Consider the following 27481-nt stretch of genomic DNA (forward strand, 5'->3'; position numbering starts at 1 on the left):
AAAAATGCCCATCGCAATCTAAGCAGAGCAGATAACAGAAAGATAGTCACTACTAGTAATCGTCAAAGGATTTGGGCTGCCAATCATTTAAGACTAACAATATTAGTAGTTATTTATTGTAAAGCTAATTTATTAATAATTTATAAATAAGATTATTTATTAAGAACCCTTGGGGAAAAAGAGAATGAATGGACATTACTTTTGAGAGGAGTGTGAATTACTATTAGCCTGATAAATCTCAAATACTGCTTAGGCTCTTCTTAAAGACCTCCAGTGATGAAGCACCCACAACTTCTGAAGGCCAGCTGTTCCACTGTTTAATTGTCGTCACTGTTAGGAGGTTTCTCCTTAATTCCAGGTTGCTTCTCTCCTTGATTGGTTTCCCTCCACTGTTTCTTGTCCTGGTGCTTTGGAAAATAAGTTGACCCCCTCTTCTTTGTGGCAGCCCTTCAAATACTGGAATACTGCTATCATGTCACCCCTAGTGCTTCTTTTCTTTAGACTAATTATACCCAGTTCTTGCAACCGTTCTTTGTGTTTTAATCTCCAAGCCTTTAATCATCCGAGTTGCTAATAATAATGCATCCATCCTAAATGCATTATTTTCATTTCTCCTGCCTCCCCCCCAACCTCCCGGAGTTGCTTTATATGGCATCTAGTTCTACTGTATGTCTAGTAGACCTTAGCATTTATTTACTATGATTATCCTGTATAAGGGTTTCCTAATAATTAGACAGAATCCCCAAAATTACTTTCCGTACTATAATGGAGGAACAGTTTTATTAAAACATTAAGACATAAAATTCTCTCTCTTGTATATGACTTAGACCCTATTTACTAAAAAAAAATTTTTATTAATATAACTGAAGCAACTTGTGTAGTTTATTATTACTACTATTTTAGGTATGTGTGCATGGTCATGGAAAGATAAAGTAGCACAGAATTTTCTGAGAGCTAGTTTGATGATGTAATAAACCACAAGCGATTTAAACAAGAAAAGCTAGCATGAAACTTCACTTGTTCTAATACTGTTAGGAATTTAAAGAAACTTACAATGGAAGCTGTAGCTGACGATAAACACTTCATGAAGTCTTTTGCAAATGCAAACTAGAAAGAAATACAAGATGAGCAAATATATTGTGACAATGAAAAAAACCACAGAATGGAGAGAGAACTCAAGAGATTCCAGTCATGCAAACAAGACCTTCTGCTACAGTGCTACCCATAAGGAATTTCCCCTCTTTCATAGAATCGGTATTAAATATATTTGAGGTTCATCTAGCTATGGCAAGAATCTATGTCAGGCAAATGAAGAAGGTCTCCTCATTTATGGTCCCTGTCACATGAAATTCTCTAAAATAAATACAGACCTTCAGCTGCACAATTGTTCTGACCCAGCTCCCAAACATAACAAGCTCTTTGTAGTTAACCAAACTACGAAGGCTACGAAGTCTCTAAGTCCTATGGAAAGTGATGCCTGCTCCCTTCCCCCTGAACTGGCCCAACACACCAGGAGTCTCTCTCTCTTCCCACACTTGCAAAGGACGTCCTGGAAGGTAAACTCGCTTTCTTCCAGCAGCAGACGCGCACGCGCACGCACACACACACACACACTCTCTCTGCAGATTTCAAGAAGAATTCTAATAATTTTCAGTCAAGCTACCAGTGACTGACCGGCAGGGAGATGAATAATTGTCTGCCACACCTATTCATCTCCGCCCGCTGCCTTTTATCCCCAGAGCTAGGGTGGGACTTCACTAGCAGCAATGGCTCTTCCGTCCCAAGGACCAGCCCATAGATTTCCACTGCTCTCTTCTTCTCTGCCTTCTATACATCTGAGTGTTAGACACTGAACTCAGCTGTTCCTCTTCCTCACCAGCCACCTCCAGATCTGGGAGCTATTGACACTCTATCTGAAGACTGACAGATGGCCCAGTCTCCATCTCTGTCTCTATCTTTAACAGCTCCATTCCCTCTTTCGCCCTCGGAGCTCTCAGATTGCCTTGATGCTGACTGCCCTGATTCCAATGTCGCCGCCTCATCTGATTCAGCTGCCGAAGGGGGCGGCGGTCGACAGGCCACAATAACAATATTGTACCCTACACTACATTTTGCAGTGTTGTGTTTTTAAATATACTGAAAGATAAGCATTGTCATTTCTACTTCATTTTAAACTGTTGCAGATAGACCAGGGAGAGTCAAAGAGTGGAGAGTTTTTTTAAAAAGGCAATTGTATTACTATAGAAGAAGCGCTATGTATGAAGAGAAACAGATGTATCCAGCATCTTATTATCTAAGTTAACTAGCAAAATTCAGGGATCAAAAGCTGATGGAAAATCAAGCATATCAATACTAGATATATTTCCTTAAGAAAACCCTCAAACTTTTCTTGGAAAGAGTTACGTATAGATTTATTTGCTGTGACTTTTAAAAATATTGTTTCAAGTAAGCTAAAAGTCTCCGTGTGCATTTGTCCCAGTCATGAGATGCCCAGACCCCACCATTACTTTAGCCATGAGCTGAAGGAGAGCTGCCTTGTTCTACTCTCGTCAACTTTTGTGCATGCTGACATTAGATTTCCACAGGTATCCTTGCATTCATGAAGCCTGGCCCGCTCATTTGTCTTTCAACCCAATGGAAACAAGGTTTTTTGAATTATAGTAATGTACTCTGCACTTGCAAAATGTCCTAGCTGTATAAATCACATCAAATACTAATTAGCCATCAATCTACTTACCAAACAGTTAAATGCAGCCAGATTTTCTGAGCCAGCAAATCGAAAACCCAGGGACAAACAGGAACCAGCAATGATATAGACATGAGCCTGCCTAGAAAGAAACAGTTAATATACAAGTTTTTGAAATATTATGAAGGATTAATCAGAATGCCCTGCATTTCCTCAATTGTTAAAAAAGAGGGGGGAAACTGCACAAACCTCCTATTTGAACTGGGAGACCCTTCCAGCTATAATATGAGATGAAGCCAGAAATCAGCACTTTTCTCTACTCCACATTAAAATTTGAAAAGTATCATAATAATTTAATATTTGAAAAGTATCATAATGATTACAATATAGGAGGAGGAGTGGTAAAGCCTGAAGGTGGAGTCAAAAGAGGAATCAGCCTATAGTCTCTACATTGCCATAAGCAGAGATTTCCTTTGGATATGCATTGATAGTTGATATAGCTAACACCAATGGATAGGAAGGCTTAATGTAGGGCAAAAATATTAATTCCACGTATTCTTCTGTTCCAAAAATTCAAGAAAAAGAAATATCTGCATATAATCATCTCCAAGGGTACTTCCTCACATTGTACTTGCAGTATAATAAGTTCTGCCCTCCATTTAATCCACATGACTAGTCTATATTTTAAGGTTTCTGGCATTCACAGTCACTTTGTAGCAATTTTTACATAAAAATGAATGTGTATAGAGCCGTGCAGTGGTTAGAATGCAGTATGGCAAGCTGACTCTGCCCACTGCCAGCAGTTCAGTACTACCCAGTTCAAGGTTGACTCAGCTTTCAATCTCTCTCAGGTCAGTAAAATGAGGACCCAGATTTTGAGAAAATTAGACTGACTCTGTAAACCCCTTAGAGTAGTGAATCTGGAAGACAGCAGCTGACTGGTGCACATGCACGTAGTAGCCAGCTGTTTTTCTGGGTTCCATCATGCGAATGCGCGCCAGCCAACTGGGCTTCGCATAAAGACCAGCTGGCCAGCATACATGCGCATGATGGAGCTTGGAAGAGCAAGTGGCTGGCACACATGCATGCGATGGAACCTAGAAAAGCAGTTGACGATGGTGCACATGCCCCCAGAGAGGTATCTGCATGCCACCTCTGGCACGCATGCCATAGGTTCGCCATCACAGCCTTAGAGAGTTTTGTGATGCAATATGAAGTGGCATATAAGTCATACTTAAGCCTGAGAGTTATCCTTTATTTCAGCTGCTTAAAGGGTTCTGCAAAGTGAGCACGATTACTTACGCCAAGGTCTCCAAATTAAGATCTTCCGATGATGGCATCTCAGTTGCATGAAGGGAAACACTGTTCTCTCTAACTATCTATGGAAATGTAGTAACTGCAATTGGTGATTCTCAATTTTACAAAAGGCATCCAGTCTTAAATTAAACTTTTATTAAAAAGTACACAATCAGCCAGCCTTCTGTGGCTGGCAAAGATGGAACATATTGCAATGCAATATACTGGGAAGTTACCAGACTGTCAAGAGCAAGGGTGGAAGCAATTTTCACATATTCACTCTTTCCTGTCCTACCACAGAACATCCTCTGCAAGAAAGGTTCTCTGAACCTAAAAATCACATTCTCTCGTTGCTGCCACCTGGAGTTCCATTTAGGAAGGGTTCTGGGTAACACAAGTAACGTAGTCTAAAGTAACTAAATTATTAAGCTACAGGAAAAAAAGATGAGCAGGTTTCTCAGATTTTCAGAAGTTTGACTTCTGAAAGCACCACTCACATTTTCTTCAATTTATGATCTGTTTATAAAAATGGGAATAAAGTGAGATTCTCACTTCATCTTGCACATCTACATTATATAGCCCCAATCCCAATAGGACCTTACGTACAATCCTGCCTAAGTGACTACATATAAGAAAAGTGACTTTCAATCTATGCTGAAAGAAATGCTGGTGTTTCTTGGGAAATTAAAGACATTGTACAATTGTTGCCCAAATAAGTTTAAGTATAAGTAAGTATAATCTTTATTGTCATTGTACTTAAATACAACGAAATTGGTTGGTGGAAGTTTGTCCACTTGCTAGCTTTATATCCAGTCATTTTGTTCAGTACCCCAAGGCAACATATAAAGCTCTCCATCCTCTAATTTTATTCATAAAAAACCTTGGGTAGATTTGGCCAGGAGAGATTGACTTAAGAGCCACAGTGGTGCAGTGGTTAAAGTGTAGTACTGCAGCCTACTTCTGCTGATCACCCGCTGCCAGCAGTTTGGCAGATCGAATCTCACCAGGCTCAAGGTTGACTCAGCCTTCCATCCTTCCGAGGTGGGTAAAATGAGGACCCAGATTGTTGGGAGCAATATGCTGACTCTGTAAACGGCTTACAGAGGCCTGTAAAGCACTGTGAAGTCTAAGTACTATTGCTATTAAAGTGACCCAGTCACCTTTTCCTAATTGAGGATTCCCCTGAAGCTGGGTCTCCCAAATGCCCATCACACATTTTAATCATTTAACCACACTGTTACTCTAAACATTCTGCAAGGCACAGCCACATGGGCTGTTCTAAAATGCACTTTAGTATATGCATACAGTATATTCAGCTAAGTCCTAAAAAAGCTAAATATCTTTCCACACAAACTAACTAAAAGCCATGGAGTATTCCTACCCTCCTGTCCATTTGCCGCATGCTAAATAAATAAATTCATCTGTAATAAGTTGAGATTCAGAAGCAGATCTAAAGACACTAATGAACAAAGCATGATTGGAAGGCAGAAAATCCAAATATCACTGATATAACAAGCATATTGAGAAGCAGCAACTTACTTGTGGCACATTGCTATCAATCCACTTTGAACTAGGCATTATATCATCCCACAAAATCAAGCATCGAGCAAGTGTCTTCAAGAAAGAAAAATAACAATCAAGAGGATTAAAAAATTAAGTTATGATAATGAGGTCAGAAACTACAGTGATTTAAGAAATCAGAAAAAAAATTATATCTATTAGAATGATATATACAATCCTCCTATCCTTGAGCTCTCAGAACAGATACAGGTGTTACATTATGTCATGCCCCCATGTATAGAGTGTTACGTTATTTTCAGACTCACACATACATACTGCTTGGAACAGGGAGAAATACCTCTAATTTTGCAGAGTGTATATCCTATTTGCTGTTTTCAGTTACATATACCACCAGGAGACGGGCATTTTTTATCCTATTTGTGACTTATCAGATATAAGAAGCCAGATGTTATTTTTTGGACTTCTAACGCTCTACTGGAAACTAAACCCATGAATTCCAAGCAGAACAAAACCAATCACATGATATGTCTCCTGGTCAATGTAATTGAATAAATGAAAATGGAATCAATTCATTGAAAAGTGAGGGAATACCCATTTTATATTTATAAATAAAAAAGCCCCTTATGGCCGCTTTCAACATATACTATTTTAGTGTTTCATTTTCTAAATTATAGGAGAGTCATGTTAATCTACAGTAATCCCAAATCAGGAGTCATCTGGTAACATCTTTACAGGCTCACATACTTAATTAAAGGCATACATTTTTATGAAATATTCCTCAGTTCACAAAAGTTTATGACATTTAATAAGTTAATTTGAAAAGATGTTACCAAACTTCTTCTGAATTTTATGGATTGATAATTGTTAATTAGCAAATGTGAGTTGTTATTCTATTTCCACCAAATCATAACCAGGGTTTTTTTAAAGACAAAAATGATACAAGATATGTCTGCGTAAATTTCATCCTTTATTAGAATAAATCAATTTCTGTAATTCTTTCCTCACTGTGGGGTAATATCAAATTGTCATGAATTATCTAGAAATATTTGGAAGCACATAACTAAGATAAAATTGCCAACATCATTGTGGGGAAGTTTTTTAAAAAATGTTTATGGTTAAAAAGGTTTTAAAAACACTTCTGTCATTGCCAGCATACCATTTTAAAACCGGCAATGAATCCTTCTTAAGTTTAATTTCAGTATGTATATCTCAAATCTGAGCATAAACCTCACAGAAAGAACCATGGGAGGATGTGCCAGTCCCAGTCTAATGCTGTTTGTAATGACACAGATGGATCCATCATAATTTTGCCAAGCAGATAAGGTCACAGAAATACATTTTGCATTTTGGAATACAATATACACGATATTTTATTTTCCAGGCAACAGTTTTATTAGATTCAACTAAGCCGTGCAATTCTATCTGATTTAAATTTATGTTGCTGAAAAATTTAAAAGGATGATTTCTTAAATGTTATGAACTGTGCTGAGTCTCATGGAATATGAATATAAATATTGCAGACATGTGCTGCTTTGCTGTCTATTATCTCTGTTAGCCATAGCAAGTCTTGCATGCAAAATGAGCTGAACTGTGGCAGGATGGATCATTGTGTGCTTTTAAAAGCTAGCTCAGTACATAATCAATAAAAAGCGTAAAGAGGAACACTGGAATGAGTGATTGAACTAACTGGCAAGATAATCTGTAGCACATTTAAACAGAGTTGATATATCAGTGCACACTAACACTTTATTTTGAGCTGCTTCCTTTCCTAATAGAATAAAGGCAAACTATAAACATACCCTCAGTAAAAGGAATTCTGGTTTTACAAAGTCCAATAAATACATTGTGTCTGGAGCACAAAGCCAATCAGCAATCGACCTAGCAAAATATAAGATAAAAGGAGAATTGTAAATTGAAATAAGCTTGCCTAATGAAGCATGGGGAAATGTTTCAATTTATCTTAAATGGCTGAGTTTGCTATTGCTATACGGTATATATTTTTCCTTTAATCGTCCAGATCCACTGTCCAGCTACTACAGTCCTTGCACACTAAAAAAGATAAAATGAGATCAGCGCTTCTTTACTGAAAGCTAAACCCTCTAACATATCTCACAGAGAACACTCTGAAGGTGAAACTAACCTTAAGCATTATGCATTCATACTTTAAATTACTACTTTAACAAAAATGTAAGTGGTTCAAAATGTTGTTTTGATACTAGTATATAATAAACAGTAATCCCGTTCATGGATTACTGCCTTGTTGTGGCGAAGGGGCTTCCGTAGCTCAATGAAGCTATGAGCTGTGCCATGTAGGGTCATCCAAGACGGACAGGTCATAGCAGAGAGCTCTGACAAAAAGTGATCCACTGGAGAACCTACTCCAGTATCTTTGCCATTAAAACCCCATGGACAGTATCAAAACGACAGGAAGGCCTGGAGGAACGTTGTCCATGGGTCAGACACGCCTTCACAACTAACAATAATAAACAAGTGGAAATGCTGTATAAGGGAATGTTTTAGGCAAATTCTGTACTGCACTCTTTCACCCTCTGCAGCTTCCATACAATCCCAGGAAAAAAAGATTGCTACTTTAAAAAGTTCAAGAAGGTGCTTGAACAATAGCATGCTCTGAAGCAGAGCTGTGAAATTGAATCTAACCAATGCCGTTAACCATTCATGTTTAAAGGTAACTAGAGTAGGTACAAATAAACTGCTTGGGAAGAGTAACATGACTATTTTTTCCGAAGACACAAAAGTTTGTACTATTGTAGCTTGCTGTAGTCTCAACACGAGGCTATCCCCTGATCCCAAGTGTAGCATACATTGTATCTAACCATATCTCCTAGCCTCATACCTGTTGTTGGTCTTGAGATAGATCATGGCTAATGCCAAAGTTGCACCTGGGCAAGTTACATCCACATTTATAGTATCTCCTTCCTGTTAATAAAACATACATTCAGTTTAAATCCTATAGTGATGGATACTGCAAACATCTATGGATGAGGGATACTTTCATTTAGTTTGCTATGAACTAATTCACACTTCCTAATTCAGTAGGGGAACCATATTTTTTCCCTTTTCCATGGAGTCTATGAAGCAATTCTCAAGTCTAAACTACATACTGTAATTAGGAAGGTATTTGCTAAAAAATGTGTGTGATGAAATACTGCATTAAAAATTAAACGTGCAACATGTTTATAGTATTGCAGTAACAGAATCTTGCAATTTTACATGTGCCTTCCTGCTCTCTGCTTTTATCCTAAAGAGAACCAGGGAAGGAGATACACTTTTTCAAACTTCATTCTTGCTTTGGACTCAGATTTCTCTTATCTGCTGGTTGCTGTGGTTGCAACTCTGTTCTCTGAGGTTATTTTCACCATCAATTACAGGTCGAATCTACCAAGGCTTAAAAAGCAAGGAAGATACTTGAGAAAGTTACATATTAAATATAACCCATCTGAGCTTTATGTGAATGACCCAATAAAACTGTTTTGTGACGTGTGCAAATAAATAAAGAATCTAACTAACAAAAAGTTGAATGGGACAAATAGCAGAAATGCACAAAAATATTCTGTTGCCCATACTGCATCATATATAGTGCTAATGTCAGGTGATGTAAATATTACTTAAGTAAATAGATTGATTCTGTGTAAGGTATAAAATTGGAAAAATAAAAACATTACCTTAATTTGATAACTTGGAGATTTGTGTTTTTCACGGTGCATTCCAGCTTGAAAACGCCGATGGCCACCAACCATATATTGATAGAGCTGCTCCGGCACATTCAGGTCTGACATTCCTATCAAATTGCTGCCATGCTGAAGAAGAAACCAACAATGCTAAGCATTTTATTTGCGTTCTGTACTCGAAGAAAATGTGATCCAATTCAATTCATGTATTTGCAGGGAAACTGAAATATGCAACTTGTTCAGCAAATTCACATTTGCAGTTTCTGAAGGAAAATACAGCAAACAATTTGACATGACATAAAAACTGAGAGGGGAAAAAAGCACACTTACCCCAAGACAAACCATGCCCAAAGCTAAGCCAGCAGCCAGTGAATAGGACTCTCTGTCAGTGCAATATTCCATTTCAGGACCTGGAGGACGCCCTGGGTAAGAATATACATAAATCCAACAATTAATCAACTTTTAAAACGAGCAAGCTAACATTCCATTTTTATTCAATATATCGAAACCATTTTTTTTACCACTAAAAGGCATAGACACAACTGATAGTTCTCAGATGTGCAGACCATTTTTCACATTTCAACTCATTTTGTAAGATAACTGGAACTATCCAACATCTCTTTCCAAATCCTGGTAAAATGGAAAATCTTGGGGGAGGGGGTATTATGCAAAGTACTTTGCACCAAATTAAGAACAGGAAACAATGATTACAAATAAATTAAAAACAAGCAGAGAAAACTACCAAGAACTAACGAAAAAGAAAGAAAAACAGTGAAAATGGAAAAAAGCACGTAGGATGGAGCATGGGACTTAATATTTGGTAGGTCCCAGGAGGTGTGTTTTTGCTGCCATGGCGCCCACCTCATGGAACATCTACCACCACCACCAAAATTAGGTTAGCTTCATTCCTCTTCTTGATATTCCAAAAGCTGCTCAAGAGCTGATTCTTTCAGCAGGGGTAGGGGTCCTAGGGAACCTGAGATAGGTTTGGCTCCATTATGGAGGTGGAAAACATATTCATTCTTTCACTGCCTAGGATTCGTACACTTTTAATTAACGTCTATTTTCAATGTTGGCTTTTTATACTTTTGATGCTTGTCTTTATGTATGTTTTTTATTAGATCGTTGCACGTCATTCAGAGTCACTTCTCATGAGATTGGCAGCTACATATATTTGATTGATTGATAATTAAGCATTCACCTCAGCCGCTTTAAGAGTTTCCCTTGTCTTAGCGTAATTGGTCACCTTTACTTTGCAAAGACAGCAGCACGTAAATCATTCAGATCATGGTTGCCTTGTGTAGAATACAGATCTAATCCCAACCCTCTTCATCCTTACCTATTTCTGACAAGAGAACTTCAGCAGTGTGCCTGTGAGCCGTCCCTTGGTACACCAAGCCTATTCCTATCACAGCCGCCACTTGCACATTATGAGGCACATCCAGCTCAGTGGAAGTTGGAGGCAAAAGAGCCGGTATGTGGATACTGAGCAGCCGAGTGATAGACATATCCATTGTGCCCAACTTGGCAGCAGAAACGCCTAGCAACAGCCCAATGCTCATCATCTCATGACCCTGCCATTAGGAGAGAAAAAAACATCTTGCTTAGAAGCATGAATGAATCCAAGGCAATAAAGGCAGTCCTTGTTTAAGATCTGCCTCGTTTACTGATCGTCACATTTACATCGGTAAAGTAACTTTACACAATTATCGCATTTATAACATTTGCGGGTCAGTAAAGCAAAGCTGATATAAGATCCTAAGCATAGTCATGGTTTTACTCAGTGACTGCTTTGCTTAACAACTAACCTTCCAGTCCCAATTGTGGTTGCTAAATGAGGTCTATCTGTACACAAAAGCACACATACTGTGCATCATACATTCAAAATTAAAACTCACTGCAAATTATTGTTCTTAACGTTCAAACATTTATATATCCTTGGGAGCAATGGAGACTCTCTGGCTCATGGGAAACATGCTCATGTAAGGTAAAATAATCTCCACCAAAGAATTGCAGTTCTTTTTGCTGGAGAGATTTCTGATGGGGAAAGACAACAATGGAAAGGAGGGGATCCACAAAAATCAAATACTGAAGAGAAGTACTTTTACTTTTACAAGCCACCACTAGAAACAATCCACGAGCTTATTTTATGGGTTAGTGACATGGTTCTTAAACTGCACTGCAATTTATATTAATATATTAATTATATATTAATAGTAGCTTATTACAACATCTGCCATAAATGCAAAAACTGCTGTCAAAATTGCAGCACAGAAAATTCTGTAAACATTCATAAACGTGTTCATATTCAGTATATTCGTAAAACTTGCATTATGAACCATCAACATGTTACCGTCAATACAAGAAAACTACCCACAGAACAGATTCTGCATTACAACTAATAATATCATTAAAATGTTATGACTAATGCTACATCCAGGCCAATCACTAATTAAATGGTTAGGAAATTCACTACTCAGTTAAACAGTGGCCCTGTTCAGCTTTGTGAAGTGGCTTTCAGTGTGATAATCCTATCTCTCCCAATATAAAGAAGAGAACATATAAATATATTGGCCCAAAGAAAGCATTGTCTACCTCTTATTTTTGAATTATGGCCTCACCTTTGTTAAGTAGTCATGGATATTAAGTGTTGCAAGCTTTGTGAGATGGCCATTCAAACCCAGAGCCATGAGAAAGCCCGCATATTCATTGGCAAGTTCAGCGTTTTTGGGTTTGTTGTAGACAATCCACGCAGAGTCTATTTGGGAAGCCGGAGCGATCTTCAACCCAGCAGCCACACCATTGTGAAAGTTTGCCCAGCACGCCATATTAGGAGGCACATCAATGTTCCCACTATTGAGATCCACTGTGGTACTCCTAGGGGGAGCCCGGCCTACATAGGAGGATAAAAATATTTTTTTAAAATGAAGTGTAAAACAACAAGACAAATTTTCTTACTCTGGTTTTTTGAGTGCAATAGGCTTCCAAAGTACTGACACCAGCCCTTTACAAATTACTTTGAGAAATTATGTTGAACACAAGGAGCTTCAATGCTTCAAAAAATGCACTCCAAAACAAAGAAAATAATCCAAAGATTATTTAATATAAAAGGAAAATAAAAAGGGAACTCACTTGGGACTTTTTGAAAAAGAAGTATTACAAGTGCAAGATAGGAGAATGAAGGAATGTTAGATTAACTCTGAATAACAGCACAAGTTTGGATACAGGTTCTCCCCCCCCCCCCATCCTACACATGCACAGTTCAGGAAGAAGCAGCATAATGAGTACACCCTCCATAGATCACAAGATACAGTGTGGATATACATGGAGAACCTCCTAATTTTTAGGACAATGGTAGCTAACCGTTTTGGCACAGAGTGCTGAAACAGAAGCATGCATGTGTGCCTGCTGGAGCACCAAAACCCGGAAGAAAGCAGCTGGCCAGTGCATATGCGTGAGCAGCCAGCCATTCTCTTCCTGGTTCCATCGCACGCATGTGCGCCAGCCAGTTGATCTTCATGTATGCGCGCAATGGAACCTGGAAGAGAGTGGCTGGCCATGTGTGCATGCACATTGTCGCTAGCTGCACTTCCGGGTTTTGTCACTAGCTGCACTTCCAGGTTCTGTCGCGCACGGCACAATGACCAGCTGGCCGGCATGCATGCGCATGGCAGAAGAGAGTGGCTGGCCGCACGTGCATGCCCACCGGATCAGTTGGCTGGCACGCATGCGTGTGATGGAACCTGGAAGTGCAGCTGGTGACAGCGTGCATGCCCAGAGAGGGCTCTGTGCCACCTCTGGAATATGTGCCATAGGTTCGCCATCACAGCTAAAGGATATGAAACACCTCTGAGGTCCCAAAAGCAAGTAACACATACATAAACAAAGTTGCTTTTGCAATTGATGTGGTGGTTGCTGTAGCTGTCTTGGCTGTCTCTCTCCCTCACAGTGCATTCATCAGTTTAGCATCTACAGATCCTGATTCCTAAATGCCCCTTTCCATCAATGCACTGAAGGCTTAGGGGGAACAAATGTGCGATAGCCAGTGGCTGCAATTAACATGGTGCTGGAGACGTAGGCAGGTTGGCACCGCGAAGTAGGTAAAGCTGAAATCTGGGATGTTCTTTAATAGGAAAATGCCTATTTTAAGGATCACATTACAATTATCATCATTCCCTAGCTAGCATAGTAAAATACTGTTCATAAAACACAATTTTCGCGTAAGTAATTTCACACGTTTTCACCCAAGTACACATCAAAGCATGTATCACTCTGCTGAATATACCTGTCAGGTTCAATTTGGGAATAGGCAACGGCTCCGTTGGAACTGGGTGGTAAGAAAACAAAGTAAACATCCCCCTTCCCAAAGGGAGAGCCATAGTTCTTTGACACAACTGCAGAAGCCTGTAACAGAAAAGAGGGCGTTAGCAACAATGTTTAAAATAAATGGAAACGTTTTAATGGCCAACTGCTGATATTAATAAATATGGGGCAGGGATGGGGGAGAAAAGTTGTGCTGTTAAGTTAGTGTTGACTCTCAGCAACTTCTTTGACGAGTTCCTGCAGTTTTCTTGGCAAGGCAATTTCAGAAGTGGTCAGTCATCACCTTCTTTCTGGGGTGTGGGAGAGTAAGAAGCCCAAAGTCACTGAGGTGGCTTCATGCCTAGGACAGGACTGTGGCTAGTCATAGTTTCTATCCCGCTACCTTAATCATTACACCAAACTGGCTTTCCATAAATGCGTTTACACAACATATATATGGACCAAAGTTCTTCCATTTAAAAATGTCTATTTTGTGAGCTGCTTTGGGCAAGTTGTTTTATAAATGGGAAAAGCAGCATATATATTTCTTCAATAAATATGAATGAATAGAAAAAGAGTATGGTACAACTGTAAAACAAACAAGCAAGAAACAGTCTATAATAGATTGCTTTACAATTGATCAGTCACTTAAGAGAAAGACTTTAAATCTAAGTGTGGCTGATGCATGAATATGCATAGCTAAGATACCGTATTTTTCGGAGTATAAGATGCACCGGAGTATAAGACACACCAAGGTTTTGAAGAGGCAAATTTTAAAAAAAGTAGGTAGGTAGATAGAGGGAGAGAAAGGGAGAGAAAGAGAGAGAAATACAGTAGGTCGGTAGGGAGAGAGAGTAGGTAGGTAAGTAGAGGGAGGGAGGGAGAGAGAGAGAGAAATACAGTAGGTAGGTAGGGAGAGAGTAGGTAGGTAGGTAGATAGAGGAAGAGAGGGAGGGAGGGAGGGAGAGAGAGAGAGAGAGAGAGATACAGTAGGTAGGTAGGGAGAGAGAGAGAGTAGGTAGATAGGTAGATGTTTCCAGGTGTATTTATCCATGTGCTGGAGAAGGAAATCACTGACAAACTGCAGCACCTAAGACTTGCTTCTGCTGGCACAGCACTTGATCAATGTAATTTCATCAATCATCTAACTAAAGAGCTTTCTGAAAGGAAAAAAAAGTTTGCACTCTGCAAACCTCCCAAAAACGGCCGTTTTTTTGCGAAAACGGGCCTGGTTTTTTTCAAATAAAAGGCATGAATAGCCTGGGGGGGGGCTTGCAGAGTACTCCTAGCAGGGGCAAAATGAGCAAAAAATGGCCCATTTTTCACGAAAACGGGCTCGTTTTTTGTCAAAAAAATTGCATGCATAGGCTTATGGAGGCTTACAGAGTGCTGCTGGGGGTTGGGGTGGCAAAAATGGCCCATTTTGTGCTCATTATTGCCCTCCACAACCCCCAGGAGCTTCCTGAAAGCTTCCATAAGGGTATGCACGGCCATTTTTGTGAAGGGGCGGGGCTTCAGGAGGCAAAAAAATGCTGTATTCGATGTAGAAGATGCACCCAGATTTTCAGCCACTTTTTTGAGGAAAAAAGGTGGCTCTTATACTTCGAAAAATACGGTACTTTACCTGCTCATATAAGACTCTTCATGGAACTCTGTGAATTTCATTCTCACAATTTCAATAATCAAATTTATTGAAAGGAATCTTGAAAATGGCTGTGTACCTAACTCCCCTTCCTATTTATCAATGACTACATTAAGATAGTGTCTCCTGAAACAGGGAAGAAGTTGTACCCTCACCTATTATATGTGCAAGAAATGTATATATGTTCTAGTCACAACATTTTGCAAATAGCCATTTTCGTGCTCAGAGATTTCCATTACAGAATGATTTAATTTCCTCAAAAATGGTGCTTAAGATTATATGAGCACCTCTCTGCAGTGAAAACATCCTAATAAAAAGAATAACCCAAATTCAACATATGGGTGGGTAGATGGATAATTAATTAATTACTTAATTCAGCACTTGCTGTTGCAATTATCAGGTGACAAATGTACAAAGCTAAAGTGTACTGCACAAACCATAACAAATAAAACTGAAGGCAAACCTCTCCCTGAGTAAGGTGAAGATTGTCACAGTACAAATTCTCTACTCTAATACTACACAAAAGTCTGGCTCTAACAGAAGGCATCCATTCCATGGGTCTTCTCTGCATGATCAATGCTCTTGCCTCATAGCAGACAGTGGCTTTCCAAGCTATCTTAGCAGCTCAATTACACAATTCTGTAAGCTTCCTATAACAACTACCCTTCAAAACCTTTAAATACTGCTTAGACTGCTTCTCTATAATCATCTCCCCTCTCACGTTTTAACTGGGCCATAAGTACAGCTGAGTGAATCAGTTGCTTTCTCTTCTCTCCAGCAAATGGAGAATGACTTGTATAAAGCTACACTGATGAATTGGATGCCAACGAGATGTTCTGACTCCGTCAAGCATAACCAAAATCAGGTTATTAGTTTAATTCAAATTGTAATGAGGTGCATCACTACTAAGCTTCATAAAAAAATAAATATATAGTCTGGAAATACTAATTTCATGTTTCATTTTTACCTTAAGGCCTTGAATAACTCACCAAAACCTCAGTACCATCTTTGCTGGTAACCTCTATATATCTGAAAATATTCCAGATTCTATTCACTGATACGGCTTCTTTTAATAGTGATTTCAAAATCCCATTTTCCAAACCAATTTTTAAATGAGTTGTTTTTTTTACTTTGTCAAATATTTTAAAAACATCAAATGACAACAAAGCTACTGGAGTTTTAAGCTACTGTATTCAGCATGTTTATTTTATGCTCTGTTACGTTGTGCCAGATTTGCACAACATGCTAGGCATAGCAGTTAGACTTATATACCGCTTCATAGGGCTTTCAGCCCTCTCTAAGCGGTTTACAGAGTCAGCATATTGCCCCCAACAACAATCCGGGTCCTCATTTTACCCACCTCGGAAGGATGGAAGGCTGAGTCAACCTTGAGCCGGTGAGATTTAAACAGCCGAACTGCAGAACTGCAGTCAGCTGAAGTAGCCTGCAGTGCTGCATTTAACCACTGCGCCACCTCGGCTCTTTTAACAGGTTTTAACAGGTTAATTTGGGATTCATTGTGCTGTGTGAATACTGCTAATGTCACTTCAGTGTACTCCTTATCTTCAGACCTTAAATGGTGTTGTGACCATATTTTCTTCCTCAGACAAACTCTGGCAGTGGTTGACATGTTCTAGTAGAACAAATCTTCCTGGGATAAAGATTTATCCCAGGCACAGGGAGTAGTACATCAATATGGGAAGAAACATCCATTTTCAATCCTCCCAGGACTTGGGAAGCTATCTGTTCCTTCTCACTTTGCCTTCTGTTCCTCAGTATGCCCCCACCACCACCACATGCAAAAGCCAGTAAGAGTAAACCAAATGAGGATGGTGCTATTGTGAGAACTTTGTTTCCCTGAAAATAAGACCTCCCTGGATAATAAGCCCAATCAGGCTTTTGAGTGCATGCACTAAAATAAGCCTTCCCTGAAAATATTGCAAAACAGCAGCAGCCATGAGGTGACCACGCTTGCTGCCTCTTGCACCTCAAAAATAATAAGACCTCCCCAAAAATAAGGCCAAGTGCTTATATCAAGGGTCAAAAGAAAATAAGACCCTGTCTTATTTTCGGGAAAACACGGTAGTAGTGAAAGTGGTTCAGCCACTATCCATCTCTTTCTTCCCATTTTCCAATTCCCTGCAAGGATATAAACCATTAAAAAAAACTCAGAGAACCTGAGTTTCTAAGGCTAATCCCATTATTCTGCTCTCATTGCATGTCACTGTTTCTGTTTTGGCAACAGGGAGAAAATGTTAATTGCCAGTCAGTGACTGAGAGGATCAGATTGCTTGGATTCCTTCTACTAACAGCAGCTGCAAAACAGAAATCTATTTTCTGCCAATCGACAGACTCTATTGTCTAACCAGCCAAGGGAGTGGGAAGAATTATTTAACACTGCAAAGGCTGCAACTGCCATAGTGGAGGCGCAAATGCGGTGTCTTGGATAGGATTGTAATTTACTCCAGCAAAAGTATAAGAACCAGTACTTTCCAGTAAAATGTTCCGTAATGCAACAAAGTGCAATTCTTTATACTTTGGATAAAGTTTAGAAACTTTAAGAGACCAAAACCAGAAAATTACCGGTTTTCTTTTTCTTCAATATATTCATGGTCGCTGACTTCTGGCATCTGAACTAGGTTGACACGAACTGGATGGGCACTTTGTAGAAGCCTGCGCACCTCTTGCACTCTCAGATCTTCGCTCCATATCAGTGACATCACTTCCTGGTTCATATCATTCATTCCATCATCTTCCTCCTCTGACTCCACTGTGGCAGGCATATCAGAGGACAACATTTGAGGGTCAGACTGTAGGAAACAAAAATAGTGTCATCCCCACTAGATGGACCTGACCAAGAAATCAATTCTATAAGCAAGCTTATATCTACTTTTACTGAGACGAGCTATTATAATAGAAACTTGCAAATCTGGCTGTAATGTACTTCCTCATTCTTATTGTTCACTGAATTAGGGAGACATCTGTCAGTTGCTTCCTAATATTATCTGGTTGTTCTGAACTTAAAAACAACTCTTTTTGCCTAGGCAATAGCTCCTGCATTACTCCATCAAGATCATCTTACTTTCTACAGATGTGCACTTTGACTACAAGGATGCACATTCAAATATTTGTTTGATCTTCTTTCCAGCAAAATTTAACATTTATTTAAATGACAAAAAAAACCCTTAATCTACATCTAACTACCGTGTTTCTCCTAAAATAAGACACGCCCTGCTAATAAGCCCTATCGGGCTTTTCAGAGCATGCGCCATAATAAGCCCTCCCTGAAAATAAGCCCACCCCAAACTATTTAAGCGCATGCGCAACTGGTCCCCACCATTACCACTCTACCACCTATCGGTACAGCTTCCAAGGCAAAAAGAGAGCCTGTCGCAAAAAGAGCTGCAGGCCAAGCAAAGTGCTTCATGCCCCATTCCCTCCTGTGCAAAGAGCCCGCCACAAAAAGAGTGGCAGGCCAGCAATGCGATCATCCCCTCCTGCCTGTTCTTGTGCAAAAAAACACCGCCCACCCCACCCCAATGGTAAAGGGAGCCTGCCCAGTTCCCTTACCCGCCGCCCCTTTAGCAAGGTGTGGTAGGTGGGGGGGGGGGGCGAGAAGCAAGGCACGCATCCTAGCGCTACCAGACTGACAGCTCCACTGCGTTCTTTCGTCCAGTGAAGCCCCTTGTAAAAAAAAAACCTTGGTCGTGTTCCTCACCATTGTGTCCAGGGAAGCCCCTGGTAAGGAAAAAAAAGAAACCTTTCTCACGACTTCAAGAAGTTTGATAGAACTCGCGAGAAGTGTTTTTTTTTACCAGCAGCTTCCCTGGACACAATGACGAGGAACGCAAAGGAACTGGAAAGATAAAAGGCGTGCCTCGCTTCTTGCCTGCCCCAGAAAATAATAAGCCCTCCCCTATAATAAACCCAAGGCCATATTTTGTGGGTCAAAAAAAACAAGACCCTATCTTATTTTCGGGGAAACAGGGTACATCAAATTATAGAAAGCAGTAGTTGAAAATGATTTTCTCGGTTTTGCATTTTTGAAATTCAATTACTTACTGTTTTACATTTTGGAAGGTTTCCCTCACGAGCTTGTTTGGAAAGATCTTGACGACCTATCAGAAGGCAGACTGCTTCTGGCCAATCAGAGGCAGGCTGTTGTCGACAGTGATAGATTGCGTCTCTGATCGGAAGAGCAACTCCAAAAGGCAAAGACTCCAGGTCTCTTAAAGTGAATCCTTTTTAGAGAATGAGAATTCTTAAGTCCATATTTACAGAATATTCTATAAATCTATTCAAAGACCCAGGAACCAAGAGAGAAAATTTCCCACAGAACAGACTGCAAAGGCTATTCCTAAGCTAAATACGTGTGTTTATTTTGTCCCACTATTGTCCCGTACCAAATTGCAATAACTAAACTATAAAATCTGTTTTGGCCTATGACAACAATGGGATCTTTTACAAGCAGCAGTCCACCATTCAAATTGCCATTGGTTCACTAAATTTACTGCCTGTTTCTAGCTTCATATATTAGCCACTTAAAAATGAAGTTTCCAGTCTCCAAATATATTTAGGAAGTCTAACACTGCATGTCAAACCTATTCAAATGCCTCTGAAAAAACAAAATAAACAAAAAAATAGGAGATCTCCTTACCTACATTTGCCATCCAGACAACTAGTTTTTCTGCAAGGCTAGAAGCAGATGGACTGTTCTTCATACTGCATCTGCTAACAAGGAAATAAATATAACTTACTGATCCTTTTGACACCCAAAGATATATCTGCTGAATCTTCTCCCAACATGTTGCCCCTTCAAAAGGACTTCAATTCCCTACTTCTACTGCATGCTTGACAGTTATTATGGGAGTCATAAAACAGCATTTCTGGAATAAACAAAGTACCCAGAAATTTACCTATGGGAAATAAGGGAAAGACAAGCCAGGATGCTTGACGAGAAAATGTGTACAAAAATTTCCAAGCACTTACAACTATGAAATCTGGGCTGCTGAAGAGAGCAGAAGGCAAATTCTTCAAGCTTTGCTAGTATAATGGAATAGATAGCTGATAAGAAGGGCTGTAACTGCAACAAGTCAGAATACACAATTTCTAGAAAACATGAGTCCCAACATTTTTAATTAAATTAAAAATGAAAACCCCACAGGGATGGAGTCCTGCAAGCGAATCTATAGCCATGGTGGCGCAGTGGTTAGAGTGCAATACTGCAGGCTACTCCAGCTGACTGCTAGCTGCAGTTTGGCAGTTCAAATCTCACCAGGCTCAAGGTTGACTCAGCCTTCCATCCTTCCGAGGTGGGTAAAATGAAGACCCAAATTGTTGGGGGCAATATGCTGACTCTGTAAACCGCTTAGAGAGGGCTGTAAAGCACTGTGAAGCGGTATATAAGTCTAAGTGCTATAGCTATTAAAGTGATCCAGTCACCTTCCCTGGTTGAGGATTGACCTGAAGCTGGGTCTCCCAAATGCCCATCACACATTTTAATCATTTCACGGTATATAAGTCTAGGTGGTATTGCTATTGCTAGACGAATAAGGTAAAGGTTCCTCTTTCTTAGCAGTATATGTGTGTCTCAGTCTCTCAGTTCCTCCTAACTCCTTCATTTTGCAGCCTTGTGGGGAAAGAAGTACAGAATACTTAAATAAGTGACAGAAGAAACTGGAGAGATGCAAAAACACAAGGGAGCCTCTTAAATATCCTTATATCTACATTCTAATCTTATTCATGAGAGCTAACAAATGGGAACAGCTCCAAATGGAAATATTCTCTCCTCCACCAAATAACATACCTAGATTCTTCCTGTTCAATCTGCTGCTTTCGCTGTCCTAAAAGAGAAAAGCAGAAACAATGGAAATGCAACCACTCCTGCTTTTTTTTTATAGCGGTGATGCAACAAGTAATAGACAATAACATTCATTTCCGAATCTGTGTAGCTCTGAAATTGTATTACCTGATGTTATTCTGGACAAATAGTTGGAGGCTTCATTTGAAACAGCACTTTCATCACCAAGTATATACAGAACAACGCTCTGCCGGGGAGAAATTAATGCTGCATTACATAAAAGTCAGCAAAGTCATCTTAGCAGGAAAAGAGGTGAGCCAAAACTTGGGTTTAAAAGAATCTGGACATCTTTACTAAATATATATGAGGATGCACTTGTATATTCAAGGCCAAATAAGCTAGGCTCAGTGGCAAGCGTCCATGAAGATATGAAGCAGCATTATTTAGATTCAGACTATTAACCTATTAAAATCAATATTATTTATAAGCAGCAACCATTCAGGGTCTTAAGAGTCTTTCTAATTCCGCACCTTTCATCTGGTAGTGCCAAGAGTATTATTTGAAATCTGTTTGTAAAATAAGTGTTGCCATAAGCAGGACACACTGTTGGGGAGTCACATCCTGTTGCCATGAAATCAACTTCACAGCTCGCATAATAGTGCTATAGTTTAGGAAGGGTATCCATGCTAATACTAAATTATGCTTCCAGAATTTTGGCTTCAGCACACCTGATATCATGTTACTGCTCAAAAATCTTACTTCAAATAAATATACATACAACTTTTCTTTGTTTTGTTTTTTTTTGTTGTTTTTTTGTTAAGGAAAACAAGCACATTTCTGTTAGGCATCAAAATTTAATAAATAAGTAAAAGAAATATTGAAATTCCATATTCCAGTATGTATTTTTCTCTCAGAAAACAGAAAAAAAACTATTTAAAGGTACATTATGAAACTGCTCAACGGTAATAAATCTTTGTTTAGAAGGCATCCTCAGAGTTAAATAGGGGAGAGAAGAATATGTCCTTTTCTCTATTAAGCGATACCCAAGGTATTTTCTGGCAGAAACAAACTAATATAAGTGGCACCTGCCTACCTGTACATTTTTCTTTAAAAAAAAAACCTCCAACAGTTCACTGACATCAGAATAATTTTGTGCATAAACATATCATCTGGAACCACATGCTGCGTAGCTGTAGTCAGACATAACTGAGTAGTTTATACAAACAAGTGTATTTTCTCCATTATTTGAAACAGAACTACAGCATAAGAGCAATTGATTGTTGAGTAATTTGCTCCTAACAAATCAATTCTCTGTGAATTCAGTCAGTCCTCCTCCCTTCCTTCAATCTGTCTTTTTCTCATATCCAGAAAATTCCAGATGGCTTGCAGCTGAAAACTTTTTTTTCCCATTTCTTAAGCATTTGAATTCATATTCAATGAATCAAATCACTTCTCTGGATTCTTAGTTTAATACATACCAACACTACCAGCTTGCTCCTTTCACAGATTCCAGGCAAGTAAGGATAGGGTGGCACACTTTCTCCCTTCAAGCAAGAGCACAGCCACTGAAAGATACTTGGTGGCTCAGCCGAAAAAAAGGAAGGATGATGCATAAAACCTGTTTGGGCTTAATCATACAGAACTTGAGTTATTCATATACCATTTTAAAGATTATATCAAAGCTGCCTTACTGCCTGTGAAAATAGACACTGCAGATATTTTTCTGAACATTAGACTTTCTATATATATAAACCCAAAGTTTTTCAAAGCAAGCAACTTTAAGATGTCTGGACTTCAATCCCAGAATTCCCCAGCCATCGTGGGACTTAAAATGTACAGACTCTATTCTGGAAGTTGAAGTTCACATCATTTAAAGATGCCAACTTTGAAAAGCATTGATACCTAAGTCTTTCTTGAATAAAAAAAGCCATCGTTTCTGGACATAAACTATCCTAATTTCATTGATGGCAGGTGTATTATTTCCCCTTCTATTATTATTATAATGGCAATCTGTTAGTTTTTCTTGGGTGTCACCTATCATACATAGCTTGGGCACATTCTTAATTTAGAATAATATTCATATCATCTGTGGTAAAATGGGTTATTTTACTGACATGTTAAATAGGCTGAGCTTTCTCCCACATTTATTCAGAAGGCAAAAGAGTGTCACCCAAAAAAAACCTTCCTCAAGATTCTGTTCATTTCCAAAAAATCAGGTTTATGAAATAAACGTTCTGACAGCAGCAGCTGTTTTTAAGCAGAAGAAAAAACTTATTATGTATGTGTATGTGCTTAGAAGAAATATAATAAGAATTGTTTATGATGGGTTATAATAACCATAAAACATTATATATTTCTTGTTCAACTTCAGAGTTAACTAAAAGAATGTTACAAGATTTCCCACAAAAGACAGGAAGAAAGTTCATATCAGTGGAGATTTGATTACTTTAATACGTCTATGATAAACATGGATGGAAAATCAAATATTTTTACTAAAATTAATAATGGACACTATCTTCTGTCAAGAATCCCAATTATTTTCTTGATACTTACTGGGATCAATTATGCAAGTTTGCTTAGAATCCTTGACAAGCATGGGATAGTCTCTGTAATAATAATCAAGATACGTTTCCAGTTTTAAATCCCTAAAAGGAGAATAATATAAAAATTGAATGATGAATACAAAATATATAAAAGACATGTATTTATTTGTTTGTTTGTTTGTTACATTTTTAAATTATCTGATACTTGCCTTGTTAGGGTGCCTATTCGTTAAAAATATGGAACATATAAACTGTGGTTTACAATAAAATGTCAGCATTTTATATACAAAGGTAATGATTACAACAGTAATAAAGCAATATGCAGCAGCAAAAAATACAGTAAAACTGGAACAAAACAATATTCTGTTATTTTAAATTGGGGCTTTGTTTTTTAATTTTGGGGTAAACAAAAAATATTATCTTGTTACTAGACAGACCCTAATGAAGGCAACGGATGAGGTTCTCTGGGACATTGCTGATATGACTTTTTCTTTTGTGGAGGGAAATTGTCTCACTGGAGGAAGCATTTGGAAAAGACCTTGGTTCAAGTTCTCAGCAATGAAGAGGCAAACAAAAATGAACTCGGCAAAAGCAGCCGTATCTCCTTTCTCTTTGAAGCTCTTGTATTCACTCTGCTGACTGAAATGTAGCAGATAAAACTCTGAGTAAGTTACCTTATTTTTCGGACTATAAGATGCTCCAGACCACCTCTGCATCCCAGCAATTTGCCTCCTTTCAGCAAACAACAAACAGCCTGGTCAGATTCAACACAGCCTGATTTAGCACAAGCAGCTGATTGGCAGTTGGAGCGCCCCCCCCTCCGCATACTGCCTATCAGCTGTTCCAGGCTCCAGGGATCATGCCGCCATCTATCGCAACCTCCATGTGCCCCATTTTCGGCCTGTGTGCCTCATTTTCAGCCTCCGCACATCCCGTTTTTGACCCATACCAGGTGGCGGGGATTGCAGCAGCCACCACCTGGAACGGGACGAAAATGGGGCGCACGAAGGCCAGAAATGGGGCTCACGGAGGCTGCAATAGGTGGCGGCGGCAATGGGTGACAATATCGGGAGTTCCCACAGCTTGGAACAGCTGACAGGTGGTATTCTGGGAAGCAGATCTAACCACCAATCAGCTGCTCATGCTAAATGAGGGTGTGCTGAAGCTGAGCAAGCTGTTTGCTGTTTGCTGCAAGGAGGCAAATTGCTGGGAGGCAGAAGTGGAAGGGTGGGAGCCATTGGGTGGGCGGGGCTTCAGCAACATTCGCTCTATAAGAAGCCCAGACATTTCCAGACACTTTGGGGGCGGGGAAGTGTGTCATATACACTGAAATATCTGCTTACAAGTTTTGTTCCAAGATGACTTAATTGCTGCCAAACAACACAACCAGCCCAAAATTTCTTTCAAGAAGATCGCACCTTGCCAGTTGTACCAGAAGAACAACAAGAGAACGAATTCCTTCACTCATCAAGCAGTTCAGCTTGAGTTCCTCATAGATTAAATGCAGCACACAGAAAATTACAGGGATCTGGGGGAAGAGAAGAGTAGTGGAATCCAAGCAGTGGTTGTGTGAAGGATTATCCTTAGGGAATTTAGCTTCCAATGGATCCAGTCGCAGAGCTTTAGCCAAAGGGTGAGACTCAATATTTTTATGGTAGTCTGAATTTAGTAAATATTCCCAGTCCTGGTAAAACAAAAATAACAGATAATATAGAATGCTTCATACTAGATTGTTAGGTTAGCATTTTGACACAATAACAACTGAGGTCAGAAATAACAAAAGTAATGTTTAAAATGTACATATTAGTATCACAAGTTGAAATCCCCAAAAATTGAGACACCTTAAATATATTTACTTAATATTTGTTATTTGAATATTTCAACGTTTGATCTTGTCATTTTTATTTGGTTGTAAGCTGTCTAGAATAACTTCAAAGTGACACGGGCAGCATATAAATTTAATAAATAAATAAATATTATAATTAATATCCTGCAGTAGCATGGTACATCATTGGGAATAATAATTATAATAATAATTTATTAAATTTATATGCTACCTGACTCCAGCAACTTTGGGTCGTTTATAAATTGTTAAAAACATTTAAAACAAGGAACAAAAATACAAAACACAAGAACAACACAAAAGAACAAAGATGGCAGAGAAAATAAATTCAGAAGGGAACACTTGCTTAGACTACTGCCATGCACTCTACATGGAACTATGCTTGAAGAATATCTGGAAGCTACAGCTGGCCCAGAATACAGCCACAAGGACAGTTCTTGGAATCCCTAAGGCAGCCTATGTTACATCGCTGTTCCACAAGATGCACTGATTAAAGTTTATTTCTAGGTCCAATTCAAGGTGTTGGTTATCACCTTTAAAACCCTTCATAGCATGGGTCCAGCTTACCTGAAGAACTGTCTCACCATGATGGAATTTGCCCATCCCACTCAAGCCAGCAGAAAGGCCATGCGATGGACACAGTCAGTCAAGGAACTCCAGCTGGTGCGGTCCAGGAAAACAGCCTTTTCTGCCAAAGCTCCTGCCCTTTGAAACATTGTGCCCCCCCCCCCAATGAGATCTGCATCCACCCCTTTGACCTTCCCAAAACACCTGAAGACCTGGCTCTACAAACTGGCCTGGGATCCCAATGGGGATGCATTATTCTGGAGGTGGTTGATAGACTAATTTAAGATCCCACCTGCCCCTATTTGCATCTTGCTCCTTTCCATCCCTTCATGTTAATTTTAAACCAATTTAATGTTATTACATACTGTTTTAATGTTTTTATTGGTTTCAATAAGGTATATAATTTGAATAATATATAAATAAATAACACGGAAAAGGAAGAAAAGGCATGTCAATTATTCTCAGCAAAAGCCTGGGCAAAAAAACCACATATTCAGGGCCTTCGAAATACCAATAAGTTAGGGATTACATAAATCTCTGGGGCAAATCCCTTCTAAGCAGCAGGTATTACTACATAAAAGACACATTTTCAGGGTCCTGACAGGTGACATTCTTTAATCAATGGAACCCAAAGCACACCAACCCTGTCAAATTAAACCAGCTGAACAGATCCTATGGCCGACAGGTGATCCTTCAAGTAACTAGGCCTTATGCCATATAGGGCTTTATAGGTATCAACCAGCACCCCAAAACAAGCTGGCATTAGTTCATGAAGCATAGGTGTTACCTAGGCATACTGAGACATTTCCATCACTGCCTGCACTGCCCCATTCTGGACCAGTTGAGACTTTCAGATGGTCTTCAAGGGCAGTCTCCTCTAGAGTACATTGCAGTAGTCAATTACTCCCACTGCCACTTGTAAACTACCTGATCAGTCAGGATGGCTCCTTCTTAACTTTCTTCTTCTGAGACTTAAGCCACTGGGTTTCTCCCCTTTTGAGTCTGATCATTTCCTAGGCAGCATCTGGCAATGTCACTCTTGCATAACATCACACTTATTGACTAAAATGGCTGAGATTGATGAGCTGGTCCTACGTGTCTGCAAGATGGTGGGGAACCATACCCTGTAATGTTCATTCATTTAACTTCAAACACTTGTGACCGATTGGGGGGGGTGTGATATATAAATTTGATCAATGAACCAAAATAAATAATTTATCCTGAAATGCCTGGATTTCAAATAGATTTTTGCAGGGTCTCCCTAATATTTGGTAGAGCTCCTCACCATGAGGGAGCTTACCAAGTCAGAGTTGGCTAAGGTAGACTATTGTCTCACTTGGTACGATATGTACATACATTTATAATTAAAGATAGGCATACTATTTACTGTTTTCAATAACTCATCTGCTTTTATTGTAAGCATTCCTATGGGAGTTCAAAACACTTATTTCTTTAAAGCTTGTACCATTTTTCAGTAAGGTCAGAACAACATGAGAACATATCTGCGTTAATTGAAAAAGTGTCAGAAAACTTCCTATAAGGCCATGATGGTGAACCTTTGGCATGTGTGCCAGAGGTGGAACGCAGCACCC

The 27481-nt window shown here is 39.2% G+C and overlaps 1 protein-coding gene across 4 annotated transcripts in view; it reads right to left on the reverse strand.

Annotated features, from left to right (window-relative positions):
* The window catches only part of ANAPC1 (anaphase promoting complex subunit 1), a 56422-nt gene that overhangs the window by 12566 nt on the left and 16375 nt on the right, over positions 1 to 27481 (reverse strand). For 2 of the 4 annotated variants that reach the window (XM_014052344.2, XM_014052342.2), the window contains exons 19-37: positions 24898 to 25163; positions 23490 to 23581; positions 22415 to 22563; positions 21105 to 21183; positions 20943 to 20979; positions 19794 to 19864; positions 19199 to 19377; positions 17720 to 17946; positions 13478 to 13596; positions 11814 to 12085; positions 10532 to 10766; positions 9523 to 9614; positions 9187 to 9321; positions 8358 to 8440; positions 7303 to 7381; positions 5522 to 5596; positions 3989 to 4065; positions 2738 to 2828; positions 1054 to 1107 (exon numbers count right to left, since the gene is read on the reverse strand). In XM_014052344.2, coding sequence (XP_013907819.2) covers positions 1054 to 1107; positions 2738 to 2828; positions 3989 to 4065; positions 5522 to 5596; positions 7303 to 7381; positions 8358 to 8440; positions 9187 to 9321; positions 9523 to 9614; positions 10532 to 10766; positions 11814 to 12085; positions 13478 to 13596; positions 17720 to 17946; positions 19199 to 19377; positions 19794 to 19864; positions 20943 to 20979; positions 21105 to 21183; positions 22415 to 22563; positions 23490 to 23581; positions 24898 to 25163 — 2412 coding nt within the window. Of the gene's footprint in view, positions 1 to 1053; positions 1108 to 2737; positions 2829 to 3988; positions 4066 to 5521; positions 5597 to 7302; positions 7382 to 8357; positions 8441 to 9186; positions 9322 to 9522; positions 9615 to 10531; positions 10767 to 11813; positions 12086 to 13477; positions 13597 to 17719; positions 17947 to 19198; positions 19378 to 19793; positions 19868 to 20942; positions 20980 to 21104; positions 21184 to 22414; positions 22564 to 23489; positions 23582 to 24897; positions 25164 to 27481 lie in introns of all 4 variants that reach the window. The other 2 variants (XM_014052343.2, XM_014052340.2) reach the window with 1 other exon arrangement.

The sequence above is a fragment of the Thamnophis sirtalis genome, unplaced genomic scaffold, assembly GCF_051295495.1.
Source record: "Thamnophis sirtalis isolate CommonGarterSnake01/CBP01778 unplaced genomic scaffold, rThaSir2_p1.2 scaffold_6, whole genome shotgun sequence".
NCBI classification, from domain to species: domain Eukaryota; kingdom Metazoa; phylum Chordata; class Lepidosauria; order Squamata; family Natricidae; genus Thamnophis; species Thamnophis sirtalis.